Source organism: Anolis carolinensis, chromosome 4, assembly GCF_035594765.1.
Source record: "Anolis carolinensis isolate JA03-04 chromosome 4, rAnoCar3.1.pri, whole genome shotgun sequence".
NCBI classification, from domain to species: Eukaryota; Metazoa; Chordata; class Lepidosauria; order Squamata; family Dactyloidae; genus Anolis; species Anolis carolinensis.
In genome coordinates, this window is record NC_085844.1 from 40,450,257 (window position 1) to 40,472,418 (window position 22,162).

General features: G+C 36.6%; 1 protein-coding gene across 25 annotated transcripts in view; it reads left to right on the top strand.

Annotated features, from left to right (window-relative positions):
• The window catches only part of eya1 (EYA transcriptional coactivator and phosphatase 1), a 99,738-nt gene that overhangs the window by 24,264 nt on the left and 53,312 nt on the right, over window positions 1–22,162 (top strand). For 7 of the 25 annotated variants that reach the window (XM_008108568.3, XM_062980260.1, XM_062980262.1 and 4 more), the window contains 8 exons: window positions 1,136–1,213; window positions 3,119–3,188; window positions 3,456–3,601; window positions 7,809–7,946; window positions 14,527–14,609; window positions 15,010–15,196; window positions 16,587–16,729; window positions 17,881–17,964. In XM_008108568.3, coding sequence (XP_008106775.3) covers window positions 1,136–1,213; window positions 3,119–3,188; window positions 3,456–3,601; window positions 7,809–7,946; window positions 14,527–14,609; window positions 15,010–15,196; window positions 16,587–16,729; window positions 17,881–17,964 — 929 coding nt within the window. The remainder of the gene's footprint in view (window positions 1–1,135; window positions 1,214–3,118; window positions 3,189–3,455; window positions 3,602–7,808; window positions 7,947–14,526; window positions 14,610–15,009; window positions 15,197–16,586; window positions 16,730–17,880; window positions 17,965–22,162) is intronic. The other 18 variants (XM_016992876.2, XM_062980261.1, XM_016992881.2 and 15 more) reach the window with 7 other exon arrangements.

A 22,162-nucleotide genomic window follows, 5' to 3' on the forward strand; every position in this document is an offset into this window, starting at 1 on the left:
TTTCCAGTAGTGGACTGCAGCCATTTCAAAGGCAGCACATATCTGAGCTTTTATTTCTTAATCAATATTCCCTTGTTTTAAATCACACAAACGAATGGCACTTTGGGGTCCTTGTGGTAGAGCACCTGTTTTGCATGCAGAAGGGTCAGGATTACTTCTTAGTGTCTCAAGGTCAAGCTGTGAAAGTCTTTTATATGAACCTGTGGAGAGGTGTTGCTAATCAGCGCATGCGGAAGTAGATCGATCAGTGATCAGATCGATCAGCTTAATAGATTTAGCAATATCAGCAAAAATGTACAACAGCTATAAAGTTGCATCCAAAACAAATCACTCAAAAGCTGGGAAGTGAGATTAATGCAACGTACATGTATGTGACAAACACGCTGTCATGCAAGTGATCTCTAGTTATCGGTGTTAGAATCAGGTTGCTTTCCTGGTCTTTTTGTATTGTACCTCCTAGCATGCTTCACTATTAGCTATGTTGCTTAAGCTTGATGGGAACAGTAGTTTAATAGCATCCCGACAGACCCTTGATTCCCATTATATGACATCCCCAGGATTTTATAGATCAAACAGAAAAAGGTTAGACCAGATGACAAAAGTGTGCAAAATTGTAGAATTGTATTAGTTTATTAACACTAGCCAGAATTAACAAGATCTTCAAGGCATCTGTGAAATGGATGCAAAAAAAAAAAAAAACTCCCACTCTCAGTTCACTTTCACTTCTATTTAGTTGAAAGTTGTGTTTAAGTTTCTTTTTTTCCCGGGGAAGTGGCATCTAGTTTCTATTTAGTTAAAAGTTGTGTTTATATTCATTTTTTTCTGGGAAAGGGGCATCTAGCTTCTCAGAATCTCAAAAGTTAAGAGCCACTATGGTTGACTAATATTTAACTAAATATTAATACATAGCTTTGTTATGTCTTTCATTCATTTTGGACAGATGCACCCATTGCATATCTGTTGATAATTATGTTGATAATTTGTCCAATGCAAGTTTGTTTGCTGTTTGTGAAGTGTTGCCTTCACATATTATCTGAACAGATAATAGCTACGTACCTATATGTTGTGCACATACACACAAGTGTTTCTTCACATATATTAGTGTATACAGAACATATTTTATTTATATTTTTAGTTAAAACAGAGCCAATGAGCAGCAGTGAGATTGCTACTACAACAGCAGACGGGTCTTTAGACAGTTTCTCAGGATCAGGTAAGAAAGATATCCAAGCATTTTCACCATGTCTAAATTGAATACCCAGTTGAAAACTATGTAATGTTTTCTTGGATTTTCTTCTGATTTTCCTGTTCTTGATGTTCTCTGTCACCTGCTAAATACTATATCCCAGCCACCTCCACATGTATATAATAAAATGTCAACTAAAGGGACATTTCAAATCTGATGAAATCGGCTATTTCCCGCTAAACCCAGGCCAAATAGGAAATAATTTCTTTGCATTTAGGGTGCTACATTTTTTTTGTCATTTCTTCTTGGAAGGAAAAAAATACCCTTCCTTCAAGTCATTACAAGTCTCTTTGAAATTCAGTTATTTCACTTTCAAACCAACAATTACATAAACTTTGTTTATTTTATTAAGATATTTATATCCCACCTTAAATCATGGAATCTCAGGAAGATAAACAAGTTACATCAGTATAAGCAAGTTAAAATAATTTCAATGGACTGAAAAATATTAAATGTTTTTTAAAAAGTAGAACAGCTTAGAATTAGAATTACTGTATTTAAACATTTTCTGTACATTCTTCAATTCTTTCCTGAAATACAGCCCAAAAATTGCTAATCCCACATTCTCAGTCCATATACACGTTCTTGGAATATATAAGATTCTTAAACTCTTCTTTATTTTTTCTTTCTTTTCTTCTCTCAATGTTTATACTTTAATTATGCTTAGAAAACTCTTAATAACACTACTCTTAATAAAATTATATAATTTTATCTTTGCTTCCTGCTGCAATGAGAACAGCCTTCCTCATTTGAGTGAGCGAGGTACATCAGAAAACTATCTTTTAAAAACCCAATATGCATTTCTTCATTAAAAGTGAAGAATTATTTATTTAATCAATTAAATAATTTCATTATTAGTTTAATTTATTGACAAACATAAAAATAAAAATATTTCATTTTGGCAGAATGTTTTGTTGATTTCATGGTTAATAGCAATATAACACGTTCCATAGATAGCTTCTGCTTTAGAAATCCAAATCTTTTTTTTCAAGAGAGAAAAGATATGTTTGAACTAAAGGGAATATAGAATGTTTTTCCAATGTATTTTCAATCATGAGCTATCTACTTCCCTAACAGATTCAGTCATTTCCCTTGCAAGCTATCAATTTAAACTTAGCGATAACCAAGAGTATTTTGTTTTGATGCTGTTGATTTTGGGCTTTGATTGCATCTAGAGAAACAGAAGCAGCCCCAGCTGAAAACGATTCTTGCTCTGAGGATAGATCTACACTGCAGAATTAATGCAGTTTAACACCATTTTAATTGCCAGGGATCAACGGTATAGAATTCTCAAGTTTGTAGTTTGGTGAGACTCCAGGATTAATTTCAGAGAAGGGTAATGACCTTGTAAAACTACAATTCCCAGGATTCCATAACATTGAGCCATAGCAGTTAAAGTTGTGACAAACTGCATTGATTCTGCTTGTAGATGCATCCCATGATAGATGCATAAGATACTTGAAGAAGAATCATTGACTCACATTCACAAGTTAGAAAATCATTGAATGTGAAATAATGTCTTTACATTTAAAAAACAAACTTTTTATATTGAAGACCATCAGTAGCATAGTGGGGAGGGTAGAGCTGTGACAAAAGATGATGTGGACATTAATCAAATAGAATATGATGAGGATGTTTCAAAGCCTTAACATTTGGTTTACTTAATGAATGATCCCTTAAGGGTAGTTAGAAAAATCTAATTTGTAATATAATTACTAAAAATAATGTTCTATTTGGGATCTAGTAAAGTGTTACTTGGCAAAGTTTTAATTTAATTTCACTTTTAAAAATATGTAATGTATAATGTTTATGTTAAGTGTGCTGTGTAAGTATGTTTATATTTCCATGTCCTTTCTCTTTGCCTCTTTATAGCAATTGGAAGCAGTAGCTTTAGCCCAAGACAAACTCATCCATTTTCCCCGCCACAGATATACCCATCCAAGTAAGATGCCAGTTTTTTCAAAAAGAAATAATAGTTAAACCACATTTGAATTGTAATTAGATCCAGATGTTAAATTTTAACTGAAATTAGTTTACTGTGAAGAAATTTACTGAACAAATTAGTTTTTTTCGGACATAGAAAACCGATTAATTAACTAATTACTTTGGCACAGTAGCCAAGGAATTTAGATTCTGTCCTGTAGTTTGCATATTTCTGTCTAATGTGAAGACTTCCTTTTGTTTTGTTTTTTCATTTCCCAACAAATAGTAGACCATACCCACATATTCTTCCTACCCCTTCTTCACAAACCATGGCTGCATATGGGCAGACGCAGTTTACTACAGGGATGCAACAAGCCACTGCTTATTCAACCTACCCACAGCCTGGACAGCCCTATGGAATCTCATCATATGGTGAGTTAATTTTCTGGAGAGATGGTAAGAGAGTGTTATGTAGTGGAACTGAATTTGCTTTTTTCAGTATTACATTTTTAAAGCATTCCTTTATCAATAAATCACATCTTAGGATTTCTGTGATGCAGTCTACATATCTTGAAAGGTAACCTGACACCTAAAAAACAATAGAACATAATTTGACATTAGTCTTGGGTTTTATACTTGGGCTTCTTAGTTTTTAGAAGTGTTGCTTCTTTAAATTTGTACTTGATCATATTACATGTACACTGTTTTAGGTTGGCAAAGTAGAGCTGATCCACATTTGAAATGATTGGAAATTAGGTAACATGAGCAAACCAAGGCCCAGGGCTGGATGCAACCCCCTGGATGCTTAACTCAGGCCCTTCTAATTTTTCCTGTCCTCTTGGCAGGACATGGTGGCCCACGGTATCCTTATGCCAAAAAGATGGGGAAAGCACGTAGCAGCTGAGAGCCCTCTGGAGCACTCTCAGCCACCGTGTGTCTCAACCTCCTCCCGGTATAAGGACTGTGCGAGCAGCCCCATCCTTCGAGGATGGCTTGAATAAGGCATACGGTGGCTGAGAGCTCTCTGGAGCACTCTTAATTAACTGCCGCCTGTCTCACCCTCCTCCTGGCATAATGTCAAGAGGACAGCCCGAGGATCGGAGGAGAGGAAGGGGAGGGGAATTGGGAAGGAGAGGATCGGGGCAGTCGCTGCGTGTCTTGCCTTCCTCCGGTGTAAGGATAGAGCGAACAGCCCCCTCCGTATCCTGGGAGGATAACCTGAGGATGACCCAGGTCCTGCTCTGCCCCTCCTGCCCCCCTCCCAGACCCTTCACCTCCTGGGCCTGCCCACCCAGCGTGTGTCTGCCCCCCCTCCCTCTTGACCTGGTTCTCAGAGAAAAAAGTTTGCCCATGCCTGGTATATACTCATTTATATGTTGACCTGATGTTTAAGTCAACAGGTTTGGGGACATAATTATTGATTTTGATATTATCCATGGGTATGTCAAGAGTCATTTGTTTAAACATGAATGCCACCATGGCCAATGCTGCCTGTGGACATTTAGAAAGGCCAGAAGCAGTGCCACAGTAGGGATAGTAGATGGGATTGGTGCTTCTTTTAGGTTCTCCCAGAACCAATTAAGCTCTTGCCTTTTGTCACTCTAACCAGAGAAGGGGATAGTTCTTTTTAAAATAAGAGTTAAGGAATTCACATTGACCTATTGATAATTCAACTGAGTTTTTGGGGTTGTTTTTTGACTAAAATATCTAGATTTATGCATAAACATATAGGATAAGTGAAGTTCTAATTCATTTAGTAGATTTCTCCTATATATGGCTAAGTGTAGCTCCAATCCTATTCTTAAAGCCCATTTAGACAGACCAGTGCACTTTTATTTGTGAATCCATTGGTGAATGTGAGGCTTTGAGATGAACAAGAATGAGCAAAAACCATTTTTCCTTTGAAGGGTAATTGTTGCCATTATTGTATGGGTACAATTCAGTAGGCTTGGCTAGATCCTGATAATAGTCTACCCTCTTGCCAAACAACGAGGCTTTCTCTGGTTGGCTGGTTTTCCCATTCTGTACCAGAGCCTGAGTAATCCTCCTGGGATTCTTGGAAATAGAAGCAGCCCCTGCATCTGGAACATACTGATCGTTCTTGCTTTGTCCACAGCTGTCTGGAGGCCCACCAAATTCAGTGTGAGATATTTAAGCATGCTGAGTAAAAACAGCTCCATAATTTTATTTTATACAAGAAGCATAGGCTTCCATTACAAACATATTTATCTGCAAATAAATCTCATTGAACTCAAAGGGGCTTGCATCTGAGCTGATATTTATTGGATTGTAGTGTAAAACTTTAGTTGATCTTCCAGTTAAGCAGAATAAAACGCATAGGCAGTCTAATAAAGAAGGTAGAATGAGATTTCGTCTAATTACATGCACAAAATAATAAAAACCTAAATTTAAGGCAAAGAATGATAAGAATTCAATTAGAATTAGAATTTAAAGGAAAGACCTCTGGCATGTATTTTCATTTGGAAGGATGCCTTTCTACCACCATCACTTGGATTTCACTTACGAAATTTTGTAGTGTCAAGAGTAAACCTGAACACTTCTTATATATTTTTTCCTTTTCCAATCATAAATCACTTATATATGAAAAGTTCTGGAATAAATTGTACTCCTAATGAAGCAAGTTACCTTCCTGAATAGGCAGTAAATTTAAATAAATAGAAGTTGCAAATGTATTTTCATATTAGAATTTTTACATTTTGTTATTCTTTCCTCTTACTATTTCATAGTCTACACAGTAGCTTAAATCTATGTATTATTGATATAAAAGTTCTAGAATAAGCCATAATATTAATGAAGTAAGTGGGCTAATGTCTTCCTGAATAAGTAAAAAATTAAAATAAATAGATGGTGCAAATATTAGAGTTTTTACATTTTGTTATTTTTTGCCCCTGCTATTTTGTACTGTCCAAAATGGCCTAAATCTATTTGTTACTCCAGGCTATGTTGCAGACATCAAATTAGTAGAAAATTTGTAAATAATCACATAAGTATTGATAGAGTGAGTTGGACTAACAACTGGATTTAGCTTTATATTCCCATATATAGCTCCCTGAGCTCCAAGATCTGTCTCAGAAAAATTCTGTATGTAATTCTAGCTGCAAAGCTAGTCAGAATAAGACACCATGGCAGTGCTCTGAATTGGAAATACACCCCTGTCCTCCCACCCCAGTAGGGTTTCACCTTTGTAATTTTTAGGCAGGGAATTTTTAAAAAATCATAAATTGCCATATTAAATTACATATTTTAATTTGTACTAATTTGCTTTGGATTCATGCTTTCTGGTTGTTTAGTTTTTAAATTGGTGGGGTTTTTTGTTTTGAGAGTGATTCCTTTGTAACTGTATTTATATTACATTTTGAGCCACATTGTTTCCTGAACAGCAGAACAACAACAGTAGGGAAAACATTAAATACTTCATAATTTATGAAATAATCAAGTATTTTATGGACTAAATCTAATTACTAGTCCCAGTTAATACAGACTGAAGTTCCAACAATGGAATGTATATAATTATCTTTCAATATACTCTTAGGGCCTCATCCCATGAATGGCGGGAGAAAGCAGAGAGAACAATTTTACCCCGCTCTCTCCCCCTCCCTATCTTTCCCCATCTTTTGGGATGGCACAGTCCTTTCTGTGCCTTTCCTAGCTTCTGCAGTTGGGATTTGGGTAGACTCCTGAAAACGGCGCCTTCCCTCCATTTCCCTGTGCTGCTGTCACAGAGTCCCATCAGAAGTGGCCTTGTGTCATGTGATGGCCTCTGTGAGACTCTGTGGCAGCAGAGAAGACAGTCTCAAGCAAGCATGGGATGAAGTCCTAATTGGGATTCACAGTTGGATTTAGCTCTATGTAAAAATGTATATACTGATATCCAGATATATTTCTCAACAATAACTAATCTTCTCAATTTATGTGAATGAAAAAACCCAGGTCCTACATACGTTTACTTATAAAGAAACTTAACTGAATTCAATGGGATCGGGTGGAGGGGAGGATTGTATCCCATGGATGGCATGCAGTTCTAGCCTTTTTTTGTAGCCTTCCCCTATACCTTCCCACCTTTTCTAGAAAAAATAATCCCATCCCAAATAACAAAAAAATATTCTCTGTGTAGGCAAATTAACTGCAACTCACAACCCTAATCTTCAATCCTCTGGATAAAAATCCACTTGGTGAACTTAGAATTTTGATTTCAGCTGATTTATGGTTTGAAAATGAAATTAGGTAGTGCAGCCTACCATGGGGACAGAAATTGGTCCTTTCTCCAGTTCACAAACTCTGCCCTAATAAATATGTTTAGAATTGCTTAAAACCACAGTTGAATGCATACTTCATTATCAGTCCCCATTTAACATGATTATAGTTTCTCCTGAGCAGGCATTGGTATGATTTCACTGTAAGGTTGATGCACAGCTTGATCTACATGTAGATGATGCTGAATTTAAATATGATTTTTTTTAGAATGATTAGGAATTTTTAGATAAAACTACTGATGTTTCACCTGGATTGTGTATCGGTGTGCCTCTGCATAGTCAGTGCATAAATAATTGTTATTTATTTACTATCCTCTAATTGTTTGAATATGAACAAATAGCTTTGCTATCACTAACTGATTTAGGTGCATTGTGGGCAGGCATCAAGACAGAAGGTGGATTGTCTCAAACGCAGTCACCTGGACAGACCGGCTTTCTGAGCTATGGGGCCGGGTTCAGCACTCCCCAGCCAGGACAGGCTCCCTACAGTTACCAGATGCAAGGTCTGTATTGCTGATCAGAATCCACTCAGTTCGTTTGGTTTTAGCATATGAGTTTGGTTTATTTTATTTTATAAACCAACTAAATAAAAATTGTGAATTAATTCAATTAACCAATTGAAAAAGACAGCAGTATAGTTTATGTGCAGAATTAGAGAATTTTATGTGCACTTAAATACTGTTGACAATGTATTAGCATTTTCCATCCAAGCCACAGGTTTTAATAACCTTGCCAGCTTTTCCAGCACAGCTATTTTATTTTATGATCTAGTAATCAAGATCACCTTTATTTTAAAATTCACTGCCATAAAAAACCTTCTGTGCTGTGATAGAAAACATAAGTGTGAAAAACTGTATCAAGAATATAAATATAAGTTGACATGATTTCATCCCTTAGGTGTGTTTTCTTTATCTGTAAATTTGAGATGACATTCCCTACAAGTTAACTTGTCAGAATGATTTAGCTAATGTTGGCAGTATACTTTGGAAGTTGTATAAGTATTAGATGTTATCAGTTGTGGGTTTTTTTTCTCCTGAGCAGTTTAAATGTTTACTTGATATTATACATTATGCCTAATACATTGTATATTTCTCTGTGTCACTACTTATGGAATCCAGTTTTCCTCAGGAACAGAGAAAAGGATTCAAAACTAACCAGAAATATGATCTCTAAATTTAGTCTGGGTCAGTGGGAGCTATGCCTGTTGAGCCCTTTGGAAACCTTAGAACAGATGTTATGAAGCAGAGAAGACTTAATGTATTAACCGGATCAGACGTTGTTGATGCTGAATGGCTTTTAGGATGTATTGATCTAGTCCTTAGCCTGTAAGCAAGAGCAACATTTACCTTCCAAATTGACAGAAAACCTAGAATGACAGAGGTTGTGTTCTGACATGAGGTCTGGATCAAAGTACATTGCCACAAAGTTTGCAAGGAAAGAATCCTTTTGGCGGTTTAATTTTTTGTTGTTCTGGAACTCATGGTTGGGTCAAATGTTTACCTATACATAAGAAAAATGTTGCTTAATTTAATGGTGAAATCCTATCTATTTCTGTTCAGAATTAGACCCTATTCAGTGCAGTGTGACTTACTTTAATACAATGTGCTTAACAATTGCATCTTAACCATTATAGAACAGTTTTATGCATTACAGAAGAGCTGTGTTGAGCAGTATGGAACTGATATTTTGATTCGGGGGGGGGGGGCTGAGTCTGAGGGAGGGAGGATCTACTCTAGCAAACCTTTTGTATTGTTATCCCAATACCCCCATGCACATGGGATATATTGAGCATGGTGATCAGGTTATGATATGAATAAACTTAACAGTTTAAATAATAAATGTAAGGCCTTCTCGCGGACCACCCTGAGAATTTGGGGGGGGGGGGGGCTGAAGCCCCTCAAGCCCCCCCCCCCCCCCGCTACATTCCTGACACTACTTACTACATCATCCTTTTGAAATTCCACTTTACATTAACATTTTTTAAGGCAAGGCTTGAAATCAATACCTTTTTCAAGTACTATATTCAACATTAAGTAGAATTTTAAGCAGGATTTCTTTTAAGGTCATAATTTCTGTCACAAATTTAGTGAGAATGGACAATATTCCATACAAAGGAAAATTATTTTGTCCCAGTATCTTTCATGATACATTTATAAAAAATCTATTTCTAAATTTTGAAGTTGCAAAATGAATAATTTTATTTTAAGGCTTTCTATTTTATGATATTGCACAGGGAACTTAAACATTCTGTTGCTCTTAATGTTTTTTACATAAGAGCAGCATGCTTTGGTGCCATGACATACTTTCTGAAAATGTAGGAAACTCTAAAGAATTTTTGACATATTTCTAAGCTGACCTTGGGTGGTCTATGTAGCACTTTTAAAAAACCTGTTCCACATTTGTTATGGTCTCCGAGACCTTGCCTGTTCTCCACGGGGGTCAGTAATGGCTATAGGATGAAAGAGATGTTTCTTATAATATTCTGGCCAAAATGCAGTAACATTTTTCATAGGTTCTTGTAAATTTGCAGAGTTATGACTATCTCATAGATCACTGCATAGTTCAGGAAGAAACAGTAGCTATCAGCAAGTTTAGTGAATAGCTTTTTGCCAATTTTTCTTTCTTTGATTCTTATTTTTAAAAAAGCATAGACTTATTTATATATTTACTAATTTTACTTCCTTTGTTTTTTTAGTGAAATGTCTATTTGTGCCAAATTACATGAATTCTTATAAGCAGTCTTATCCGGAATTTGTGAGAGTATATTACTGCCAATGTCAAAGCAGCTTCTGATTAGCTTTGAAAACTTAGAAATAGTCAGTAGGCATCTCTTACCTCAAAGTAAAGCCCAGTCCTATTTATGGACTACTTTTTAGTTTATACCCTTCTAACAAGTCTAACATGTGATCAAACAAACCGGACAATGTTATAGGTCCAGAAAACCCTGCCTGTAGGTTCAATTCATATTTAGCAGTTCTTATGTGTATTTCTGATCTCAGTTTTAATCTTAATTCAGAATTTTGTTTAGCTATCACTATAAAGCAAATCCATTAAAGCCTGCTTTAAGAATGTTTGCTTAATACTTTAGATCTAGTTTGTTTATTTAAAATATCACACAATCCTTCATTCTCATAATTGTTTGAGCAGTGTATACCCTTAGTTTAAAAAAGCCATTAATATACATTGTCATCATTATCATTACCAGAGAAAACACCAAATAAAACAAAACAGGTAAACTCATCTTATTAAATTGCCTGGTTGGTGCTAGTCACACCTTTTGGAAGTGGCCCCCCTCTGTTGTAAGAGACTAGATTGTCTACTTTTCCATAAGAATCTCCTAATGTATGCTGAAGATACAAATTGCTTCATAAAGGAGAAGTTGGATCCTGGGAAATGGAAAAGGAAGGAGCAGGAGCTTTGTAGATGGGGACTTTATCATTGCCTCTTCCTATTTCAGTTTCCTTTGTGCTCTATTACCTCTCCCAAAAAGTTACCCTGAGGTCTACAAAGTAGGGTGAGATAGACTGCAGAGTTCCTATGGAAAGATGACATGGCCCAATTGGGTGGAGACACCTTCCACAAACCAAATGTTCTGTTTGTGTAAGGTGTCTCCACCCAGTTGGGTCATTTCACCTTTCTACTGCAGTTCCCAACATCTCCTCTTGACCTATTCATGAGGATCATTTTAACCATCAAGAAATAGTTCCAGAGTGGTGGAAAATCCCACTCTGAACTCTTACTTCCAGCCTTGTACAGGAGGATAGTCTGGTATCATGCAGAAGCCATACTATCTGCATACCCATCTGAATGCAAAAGGAAATAACTGCCACTGATTTGTTTAAAAAACAAAGTTAAATCATGGCTGGCCAACTGCATTTTGGCTCCTCCACAGTTCTTCAGGGAAAACCAGCCTGATATAGTGGTTTGAGTGTTGGACTATGACTCTGGAGACCAGGGTTCTTCTGGAGAGGCTCTTCTTTCTGTCTTCCCATCTTCTAAGGCTTGTTGGTGGGAACCAAAGAGCAAGCTTTCTCTGTGGCTGCTCCCAGGTTTCAATGTTCCCTAGGGAAGCCAGGATGGCCCAACTCTCTCAGCAAGTTAAAACATTTAAGAGAAAGGGAGGACTGTGCTTTTTAGGGCATAGCATTCAACAGTTGATTCAAGGGTCCTTTTTAAAAAAGTTATTTTAGAAATAGGCCCTTCCCCAGTATAGAACATTTCAAAAGGTCCCTTCACCTAGAAATTTTATTGGTCATTATTGAGTCATTTTGGGTCTTGGCGGTCTTCATGTGGTGCAATTTGAGTTATTCAGATGGTGCGCATTTCCAGTGTTAGAGTGTTCTGAACGGGTACAAATTATGATGGCATTAATTTGTGAGGAATTATTACATTTGTTTCTTAGATACCACAAGACATTTTGTTGATCTTGCTGTAATGAAATACAGCAGAATTCCAGCTACTCTTGGGGAGCGGGAGGGGGGGGGGGGATTGTGGAACATTTCTAATTTGTGTATTTTAGCAACATAATCAGGATTAGCTTGACTGCATGGTTTATCTTTAAAAATAATGATGTGGTTGTACAATTAGTATGCTGAGTTATTCTCACAAAGTCTGAACCAAAGAAGTAATGAAGATCCTAAAAGAGATATTTTGCCCATTATAGGTTTCTCTTAAAAATGCTCATAAATATTTCTCCAGTACATTATTTTTATTTGGTGCATTTCTTTGTCTGTCTTAACTCACTTTAAGCCAAATCTTTCTCCTCATCAATTCTGTTTGCACCTTCCTATAGCTTCCATTTCTTCCTCCACTTTCTAGAGTTTTCCCCATCAATTATTTACCCCTCATTAAAAAAAAAACCATGACCAACTGTGTTCATAATAGATGTAGAATTGTTTATACAACCCTATTTTGGGATCTTGCAAGCCTTTTAAAACATCATGAAAAGTTATATGTATTTCATCTCTCCTTTTCATCTTTATCTCTTTGCCTCACTTCCCCATATGTAGGTAAGCATACATGCAAACATACATATAGACAGTTAAAAATCAGTAAAATAAAAAACATGGAAGAGAAGCAAGTCAAAAAACAACGTTTTCTTGTCCTCGATATTTTCTAGCTTTGGTTGGTAGAATCCATGGATGTAAAACCTGTGGATACAGAGGGCCAATTGTATATATGAGCAGAATGCCCCCTCTTTCTATATATGAGATTCAAAAATTATCCGCACCCTGTTTATACTAAAACTTCTGTTGACCACACTGTCCTATGGGCACTTTCTGATCAAGGTCACTGATTCCCCAAAGCTGTGCAGTTTTGAAAGTGTTATATCAGTTTATCTGTGTCTGTGTTAAAAGAAAAAAATCGCTGCCCCCACCCCCTTTGTGATTTGCATGAAAGAAGAGCAGCATGCAGTGATTCATTTTTTGTGGTCTGAGTGTGTGTCTGGTATTGATATCTATCAAAGACTTTTTGGATAGTTGGAGAAATTCAGACAAAATACAAAGGACTGCTATTCAAGGGCTTTGTGTAGTTGTGTGACAATACACGTCCGCACACCACTGCCCTTACTAGGAGTAGTTTTGGTTTGTACAAAATATTTATAGTTTCCAATTTTCAGAGAGGAAAGAAAAGTTACTTCCTACCCTGAACTATCAACACTCAATGAGTTTTCTCCTTATTTTGTTCTTCTGGCATCTCTCTTATTGGATTGGGTGCTCAATATAGTAATGAGAAAGAATGAAGGCAAATTAAGGACCGTTTGCCAATTCACGAGATCTTTATCATCCTAGCAACTGGTAGGATTTCTGAAAGCCCCTTCTCCCTCAGCCCTTCTCTCCACACACTTTGACTCTTAAATGTCCATATGTTCAAATTTGCTTTGGGGCCTAGAAGGAGGTTACTGCCCTTTTAAAAGTACAGCTTTGTTGATAAAGGCATTAAAATCAGACGGTCCATCTGTCTATTTTGGGTAGCTAACGTTGAGAGAGGATTGCTGTGTCCAGGCACATTTAGGGCAATAGCCTTTCTACTTGAAATGTCATGTAATAATGCTCTCGGTGTCAGAGCAACGAGGGGAGTGCTGCCCAAGGCTGTACACTCAAGAGTGGTTTAATGAGCTTTAATTATATGTGTTATTATTGGAGAAGAACAGAAGTGTCATAGAGCTTTGAGTGAACATTTTACTTTCTAAAACATGGAGAAAACTGTAGCAATATTTCTAAAATGTTACATTTTAACAACTTTAAAATGTAAGTCTTACTGATCGGAGGTTCTCGGTTCCTCTCAGGGTTAAGAGGGAAAAGTTAGAGTAGATTCATTGAAATGAATAGGATTTGAAAAGAAGAAAGCATAGAAAAAGAAAAAAGAAATAGGATGTGAGTAATTTTACCTGCTATACAGTATATAGGATTAAATCTATCTACTCTGTCATAATTACATTTATACATAAGCCTATGTTACTCAAAATGTGCATGGAAGTATTTGTTGGATCACATCCTACTTCTACACTGATTTGAGAAGTATTCTGCAGCCAAACTATGCAGTTAGAAATAGTACTGCTTTAGTCATTGATTTGGATTTCTCTAGTACATAATGGGAAGAGCATATCTTTCAGTAACACAAACTTTATCTACACATAGAAAATATTCATGCCAGTCTTCTCCTATACACAATGTCTTTGAAGGAGTTCAAACATGTGAATATCCCACCTGCTATTTGGAATGGAACAGTCTAGCAGGCTGTGTACCATATAACTCGGCTAATCAAGTAGCTTGATTCCTACAATGCCTAAAATAATAAAAGGAAGCCAAGTGATTCTGAATTTGCATTCTGCTTTTAATGCAATCCATTTGGGTAACTTTTTAACCTTCATATATGATCATCTAGTGCTCCAAAAACAATAATTTATCACTTCTCAGTGTAATTTTTTTCCAGTACTGATGACAAAAGTAGATTAATTACTGCATCAACATATGGAAAATATTTTTGAAAAACTATCATGTTACCATTGATGCATTGTGATGGCATTTCCAAAGACATTATACTGGCTGCTCATATACACATTTTCTTTATTTGTTTTAGGAAGCAGTTTTACAACATCATCTGGAATATATGCTGGAAATAATTCACTTACAAATTCAACCGGATTTAATAGTTCACAACAGGTAAATGCATAAAAATATAAAAATTAAATGACAAATATCAAATCGACTATTGAAAAAGACATGACAGAACATAAGATTACTTAGAATCTTAGGAATGACTTTGAGATTTGCTTGTGCAATTCACATTTTATTATTTTTTGTTTATTTAATATTTAAATGTTTATAACCCATGCTTTGTCAAGAGCTCGACAAAAGAAATATAACAATTTAAAATCACAAAATATTTTTGATATATGCTGTTATGATCAGTTTTTATCAGATTAATTTCTAACTCCACAACAGCTCTTCTAGTCCTTGATTGTAGAGATTTCTGTGCAAATATTTAGAGATGTATACTTTTTAAAAATCTAGCAGCATGTTGATGGAAAGCTTAATAGAGATTTCTTCCACTTTCTGACAGGAATATCCATCTTACCCCAGTTTTGGCCAAGGTCAATATGCACAGTATTATAACAGTTCACCATATCCATCACATTATATGACAAGCAGCAACACCAGTCCAACAACACCTTCCTCCAATGCAACATACCAGCTACAAGAACCACCATCTGGCATCACAAGTCAAGCAGTCACAGATCCTACAGCGGGTAATTACTAATTTTATTGTTCCTATAGGCCATATTTTTCTGTACTTGAAAGGTATTTGTAAAGGAATTCTGAATTTATGGTACTATTTACACAGTATTGAGAGAGGAGGGGTTGATAGTGTGGGAAAAGGGATGAAGAGCCATGAGGCTTTCTTAAAAAAAGACTTTTCCTATAATTGCCACTTAAAACAATCTATAAATGGCAGCACTAAAAGTAAGAATGCAAATTACAAGAAGTACAATAGTATTTATAGTGCCTGAGCTCCTTGCTTAAGCTTTATTTTACATATTAATTGCAAGACTAGTATTGTATTCACTTGCTTATTTACCTGAGAGTAAGCCAAGTAGGATATCATGGCACGTGGATTTGAAGAGATCTGTATATGGTTGCATTGTAAGGCTTAGTTGCTTAGGTCTTTGTGTGTATCTCCCTGCAAATACCCTCCTTCTGTTGCTTCAAAAGAAGATGAGGAAAATTCAAACTTTAAGCATATCAAATGATGAGAAATGCTGAGAATTTCAGTCCAAAATCTAATGAGTTGATAAAAAGAGATATGTTCTATTGAGCAATGCTAGCATTCGATTGCTGAATAAGATTCAGCACTTATATCCACAAACAAGGAAAATGTCAGCAGGTTTTGGGAGGCTTCGAGGTCTTTAAAACAAACACCCTTCCATGAGATCTACTGCATTCATGTTTGGATTTCAACTTCAATCACAGCTGTCTAGATCATATTTTCATGAGCACTCAACTGGATCTAGATGAGATTAAATCCCACTTTTTGGCGGTCAGCAGAAGCAGACCCCTCTATAATCCACTTCTTTTCACAAGGCTTCTTCTGCCATTAAATATAAATCTAGTTAATTTAAGAAACCTAATCAAGACTCCTATCGATATCTTTGACTTATTTCTGGAAAATGACCCTGTTCTCAACATTTGCTCCGCTATTATCAGCTTCATCTATGCCATGGTTCCATCCTTTGGTGACAAGCTCATCAAGTTCCATCACACCTGGGTCTCCATCATCTCAGATTTGTGAGATATCATCAGAAGAGGATATTTTATAGAATTCTGAAAAAAAACCCCACCTACAATTATTCCTTCATCCACACTCAGGATCTTATCACATTAGCATTCTGAAGTGGGGACTCCCATTTTCCTATCATGTGGTTGCATTCCTGCAGAATTCTGGGAAATGTAGTTTAGGGAAGCTGAGAACCTCTCTGGCTGAGAATTCCAAAGGCCTCGCCCTAAACTACATTTCTCAGAATTCTGCAGCAGGCAAATTATCTCTTTGAAAAGTCACATCCAGCAACAATCTACTTCATTAACTGGAGCATAACTGGAGCAAAATTAAAATAAAACATGACCAAATTTCTCTTTATGCAGCAGAATACAGCACAATTCACAGCCCCACCACACCCATTAAAGATTCAGAGGCAGACAGGTTGCGTCGCAGCTCAGATGGCAAATCACGTGGTCGAGGCAGAAGGAATAATAATCCGTCACCACCACCTGACTCTGATCTAGAGGTATGTATATGAAGCAGCCATTTTATTTATTTATTTTGTCACCCACTCCAGAAACATTAAAGAAAGTTTCAGTTTACAAAGTTTCACAATAATATAAGTAGATTTTAACTCAAGAAAGCCAAAGAAAGAAAGAAAGAAAGAAAGAAAGAAAGAAAGAAAGAAAGAAAGAAAGAAAGAAAGAAAGAAGGGAAGCTGAAGTAAAATCATAAAATCCAGGTGCACTCCTGTTTACTCAAACTTTGGCCTTTGTCACGAGGAATTTATTCTATGAAATTCTTCAACTCCAACTGGCTTCTCCCTTTATTAACTGTCACCCCTGGCTTCTTTCCCAGGGTATCTATGTGGCAATGGTCCCTCTTTCTCTGGGGAGGGAATAAATTAAAGCTCTTACTCAACATCGAGTTCTCTTCTCACTGACAATTAGGTAGGATCATTCTCTTATACACTAAGATGGACAGATATATCCAATCATAAGTGCTATCAAGCTCTGTCAAGATGAAAGTGTTTATTAACAACTGGGTAGTTGTTATGTGGGAAGATAATATCCTAGTTAAGGAATAATGAGTAGAACTTGCTATCTCTCAGCCAATTCATTAGCTGGCACTATAGCCTGACAGTTTATTCAGGGTCCTGTTATCCATCGTTTATTGTTCCTTCCATGAAAAGAAACCCAAAACATTCTGACACCTTTCCTTAAGAGTGGGACATGGTGTGCTCTGCTCTGCTAGGTGGAAATTCACAGTAGGTGGAAATTATGCTTTTTTGTATCCTGTCCTTTTCTGTCTGTCTTTTACAAACTTTCTACAGGTTACCACTTGTCACTGTATAATATATATGAGTGCCCTTGTAATAGAATGAACATCCGAGAAATGATATGTCTAGTCTACACTCCTATATGTGCCTCTGAGTAAATTTCATTGAGATCAATTGGATTTACTTACAATTAGACCCCAATAGGAGTGTGCTATTAATTTTGTGATGCTGTGTTAATTCTTCTGCATTTACATAGAATGCATAGTTTCATCCAAAATTGTAAGAAAATATTGTTTTAGTATAGCCCAGTGTTCAAACCTGTGTCATCACCCCTATATCTATTAATCAAGTTATCACTTTCATGGAGTGATTTGATTGATTTGGTTATCTTTTTGCAGAGGGTTTTCATTTGGGATTTGGATGAGACAATCATCGTTTTCCATTCACTGCTTACAGGATCCTATGCTAACAGATACGGAAGAGTAAGTACCATAACAGTAAATATCAGATAATTGTATGTTTATTCTGAATAAATCTATACAGTGAAGTTTATTGTAGCATTGAATGCAAGAGTTACTTATAGTACAATAAGAAATGCCCAATTATAAATTATACTTCTTTGTGGATTATAACGTTCTTTGAACTGATCTTTGCAAACATGTGCTTGTTTACTCAGAATTAAGTCCTGGTGTTTCAGTGGGATTTAGGAATTGCAGATCATTCCTAATAAAGTCCTAGTATTTTTTTTAAGGGAAGTTTTCTTTATACTTTCGACATCTCAGACAGTGGAATACATGCTAAATTTCCTCCTGCTGCATTTATCCTGGGATTGAAAGATGTGTAGTGTGCATTCCTTCCCTATAGTCCAGAGCATCTTACATTATCTGGTATATTGGAAGTTCCACCTTCTCTGAACTTGACTGTATCACCTCTCAATGATCTAAACTTCATCCCTTTGATCAGGGCTGTAGCCAAAGGGGGGGGGGGGTTAGGGGCTCAACCCCCCCCCCCTTGAAATTTTCATTTTTTTAAAACTGGTTTACTCATGGATTTTAACTGGTTAACCAACTCCCCATGAGTGTCCACTGAAGTTTATCTGTCCTGAGTGTCCACTCAAGTTTATCGATGGAGTCTGATTTCTAAATTATTTTGCGTTATGGAATTACTCTTCATGATTCGCTTTTAAAAGTTTCACCCCCCCCCCCTCTGGATTTTTTTCTGGCTAATGGCCCTGCCTTTGATAATTAGCACACCTCTCGGCATTCCATTACTATTGTTATCTTGAAATTTTGATGATGTAGAAAGAAATTGTTTCAACTACACATAATTAATAATTCACTACTGAACAAATAAACATTTGTACTGGCTCTTATAACAAGGCCTAGGAGTGGACACTTTCCACAAAAACCTTCATACATCACTACTGCTTTCTAAAGCTTCTCATTAAGTGAAGGATGAACAAAATAATGAAATGTTATTACAGCGGAACTTCAAAAGCAACTACTTACAATATGCATCTTGGCTGGCAAAAATGTTCAGTTGCAAAAAAGGATGGCATGCAATTGCCTCTATTTTTAGAAAATACATTAGACACTCTTTAAACAATTGAATAAATAGATATGCATGTGGCAAAATTTTGTAGATAGCAATAATGTGATGGACAAATATAATATGATAAAGGCTTTTAAGCCTTTAATATTTGCTAGTGTAATCTCAGTAGCATGATTTTTACAAATGGTAAAGAGCCCCCGATGGTGCAGTATGTTAAAGCGCTGAGCTGCTGAACTTGCAGACTGAAAGGTCCCAGGTTCAAATCCCAGGAGCTGAGTGAGCGCCCCCTTTTAGCTCCAGCTTCTGCCAACCTAGCAGTTCGAAAACATGCAAATGTGAGTAGATCAATGGGTACCACTCCGGCGGGAAGGTAACGGCGCTCCATGCAGTCATGCCGGCCACATGACCTTGGAGGTGTCTACGGACAACGCCGACTCTTTGGCTTACAAATGGAGATGAGCACCAACCCCCAGAGTCGGACATGACTGGACTTAACGTCAGGGGAAACCTTTACCCTTAAAGAAATGTTAAAGATGTTAATAAGGCTTTTAAAGAGTTTGGAGCAGATTACTTGATTTTTTTTATTCCCAAATACTGCAGATACTTTAGCCTTTTCAAGGTCATCTGCATCATAGATATTTTTCAAACAGTGCTGTCATGGTAATGAATAAATACTGGTTTGCTCTGTTATAGTTTAGTCTGCTCACTCTGTAATCATTCTTAGGGTGCGGATATTGAGAAAAGCAACAATGACTTTTTCTTGCTCTTATTGGTCAAACATCTACTAAAGTTAGTAAAATATAATAGAGGAAAATGGCTTGTATTCAAGGGTCTGTCTCTCCCTCATTGCAAACTGCTGCTGTGAACTGGGGTGTTATCCAGAGAAAATATGGAGTTAGGCACATAAGGAAGGCGAGGAAGAGAATGTTCTTCTGCCCAAGTGGATCTGTTCACACAACACTGGATTTTTTCCAAGACTACTATTGATAACATGAACTCTAGCCAAGAGATGCCCATGAATTTTACACAGTTACATCTCTTACACCTGGCAGGATGGATGTAGATATGCTCGAGAATGGCAACATTTTCTAAATGTTAAGAGTGCTGGGAAAAAGCAGTTTCTCTGGAATATCAATGCTACCTTGAATAAAGATGTCTGGATCCCATGAAACAAATGACTAACAGCTGTGTAGATATTGTGCTAAAAAGGGAAAGTGTAGAAGCTATACATGTTCTTTGAATAATACAGACATTTTTTCTCCACATTTGTGGCTATTATTTCACCACATACAGTGTTAGCAGCTGGTGTATATCACAAGATGTAGACCAACATGACTGATTCTTTCAGACGTTATTTTTGCAAAACATGAAACAGGCAGAGGAGAGTAGGTTTATAAAACCAGGGTTTTGGGGGCACATCAGGGGTCTTTTGCCTAAATTAGGGGTGGAGATCTCAGTGTTGTTCAACCATAACCCCCAACATTCTTCACGGCTGGTTGTAGTGGCAACTGGAAGATGCAGTCCAGCCACAGCTGAAGGACCACACAATTTTCACCCTAAGTTACATGAATGAGCACTTAAGGGATCTTGGACTGTATACTGTTCCTTTCTCGTTCCCATTCTGTCATCAATGTTTTGTTTTCAGACTTGGCATGATTGGCAAAAGAAAAAATATGTTTATCTTATTTAGATGTAATAACAAAACATAGATTTGTTTAAATCAGAGAAGAAATTAGACAATCGCCACATTGAAGGGCAGCAGAGGGGGTGGAATGGGTACTTAACCCGAAGCTCTCTTGTTCTGCCAAACTATGCGTCAGTATTGTTTTTGAATGCCCTAGTGACATCTGAAATTTTGCAATGCTGGGCTGAAAGGGTTTTCCCCCCTTAGAGGTAAAAGTCCACCTGATTTAATTCTGTGAGATTTTTCTGTGTGTCTTAATATGGCCTGTAAAGAGGAAAAGAAGAACAAAAAGCTTCTTTCATGGAATTCTTCAATTGTGGCTTTCCAGCTTAACTGGAAAATAAGCCAAGACTTGCACAGTAAGTGAACTTTCCTGTTTTTCAACTACCTCTTCCTTGCAGAACAAAGGGGGTGAGCATTTCAAAATGACAAGCTGATTGTTTTTTTGTGTATGTTCTGACATCCATGCTCAAGACAGGCATATGTAGTTTAAGTACACTGGTAATTCTCCTTTTAATTCAACATTCATCTGAGATTTGCAATTCATTTGTGATATCTTATTAGGAATTCGTGCTGAACTGAAACTCTTAAAAATATACGATGAAAGGTACTTTCCTTAACTTTTCATATCCCAGCATAATGGTTTTGGTAGCAAAAGACTGCTTTGATTATTGTATTTATTTACCTTCAACCTAACTTCATTAGACTTCTGGACATTATTGCATAGTGATTTGAAACATAATAAACTCACTAACCATCGTATCCTGTAGAATGTTTGGGTCAATTTGGTTTGACTTGGGATAAAGGGACTCTAAAACCACAATCTGAATTTACCATTATAGAAGTTCAGTAACATAAGACGTAAAAGGCACTTCGTATAAGTAAACTTGCTTTGATATACATTACTATGCAGAAAAATTAATGGTGGAAAACTGGGAATATCATAATAGTATTAGACTTCTTAGATAAAATGAGATACATTAGTTAAGGTCAGTGTAGGTATCCTCTGTTAATGAAATGGGTTTGTTCTTTGGAATTTTTTCTTTAATAGAAAATTTAACCAGAGGCCTAATTTGTTGTTTTTTATTATTATTATTATGCTACTTCTCATATTTAACTTCCAAAGTTGATAAGAATACATAAATAGGAAAGAATCCAAACATACATAGACAGACATTGGCTAAAGTTCTGCAAAAAGAAAACTCAGGTTGAATTGGACCAGAAATAAGCTACAGCCCATTTTAAGGCCTATTATGTAGTGATCATACTAGCAAGGAAGTTTTCCTCCTGCTCCAAAGTAGCAACTGTTCACCTGCCAGAAAGGTGAAGCATTCACAGGGTGCGTTCTCCTCTTGTACACTCCCTAGGAGCAAAATCTCCTAAAACACCACCTATGAACAACATGCCAAAGTGCATTAGACCTCCAATACTGAAGCCAGCTAACA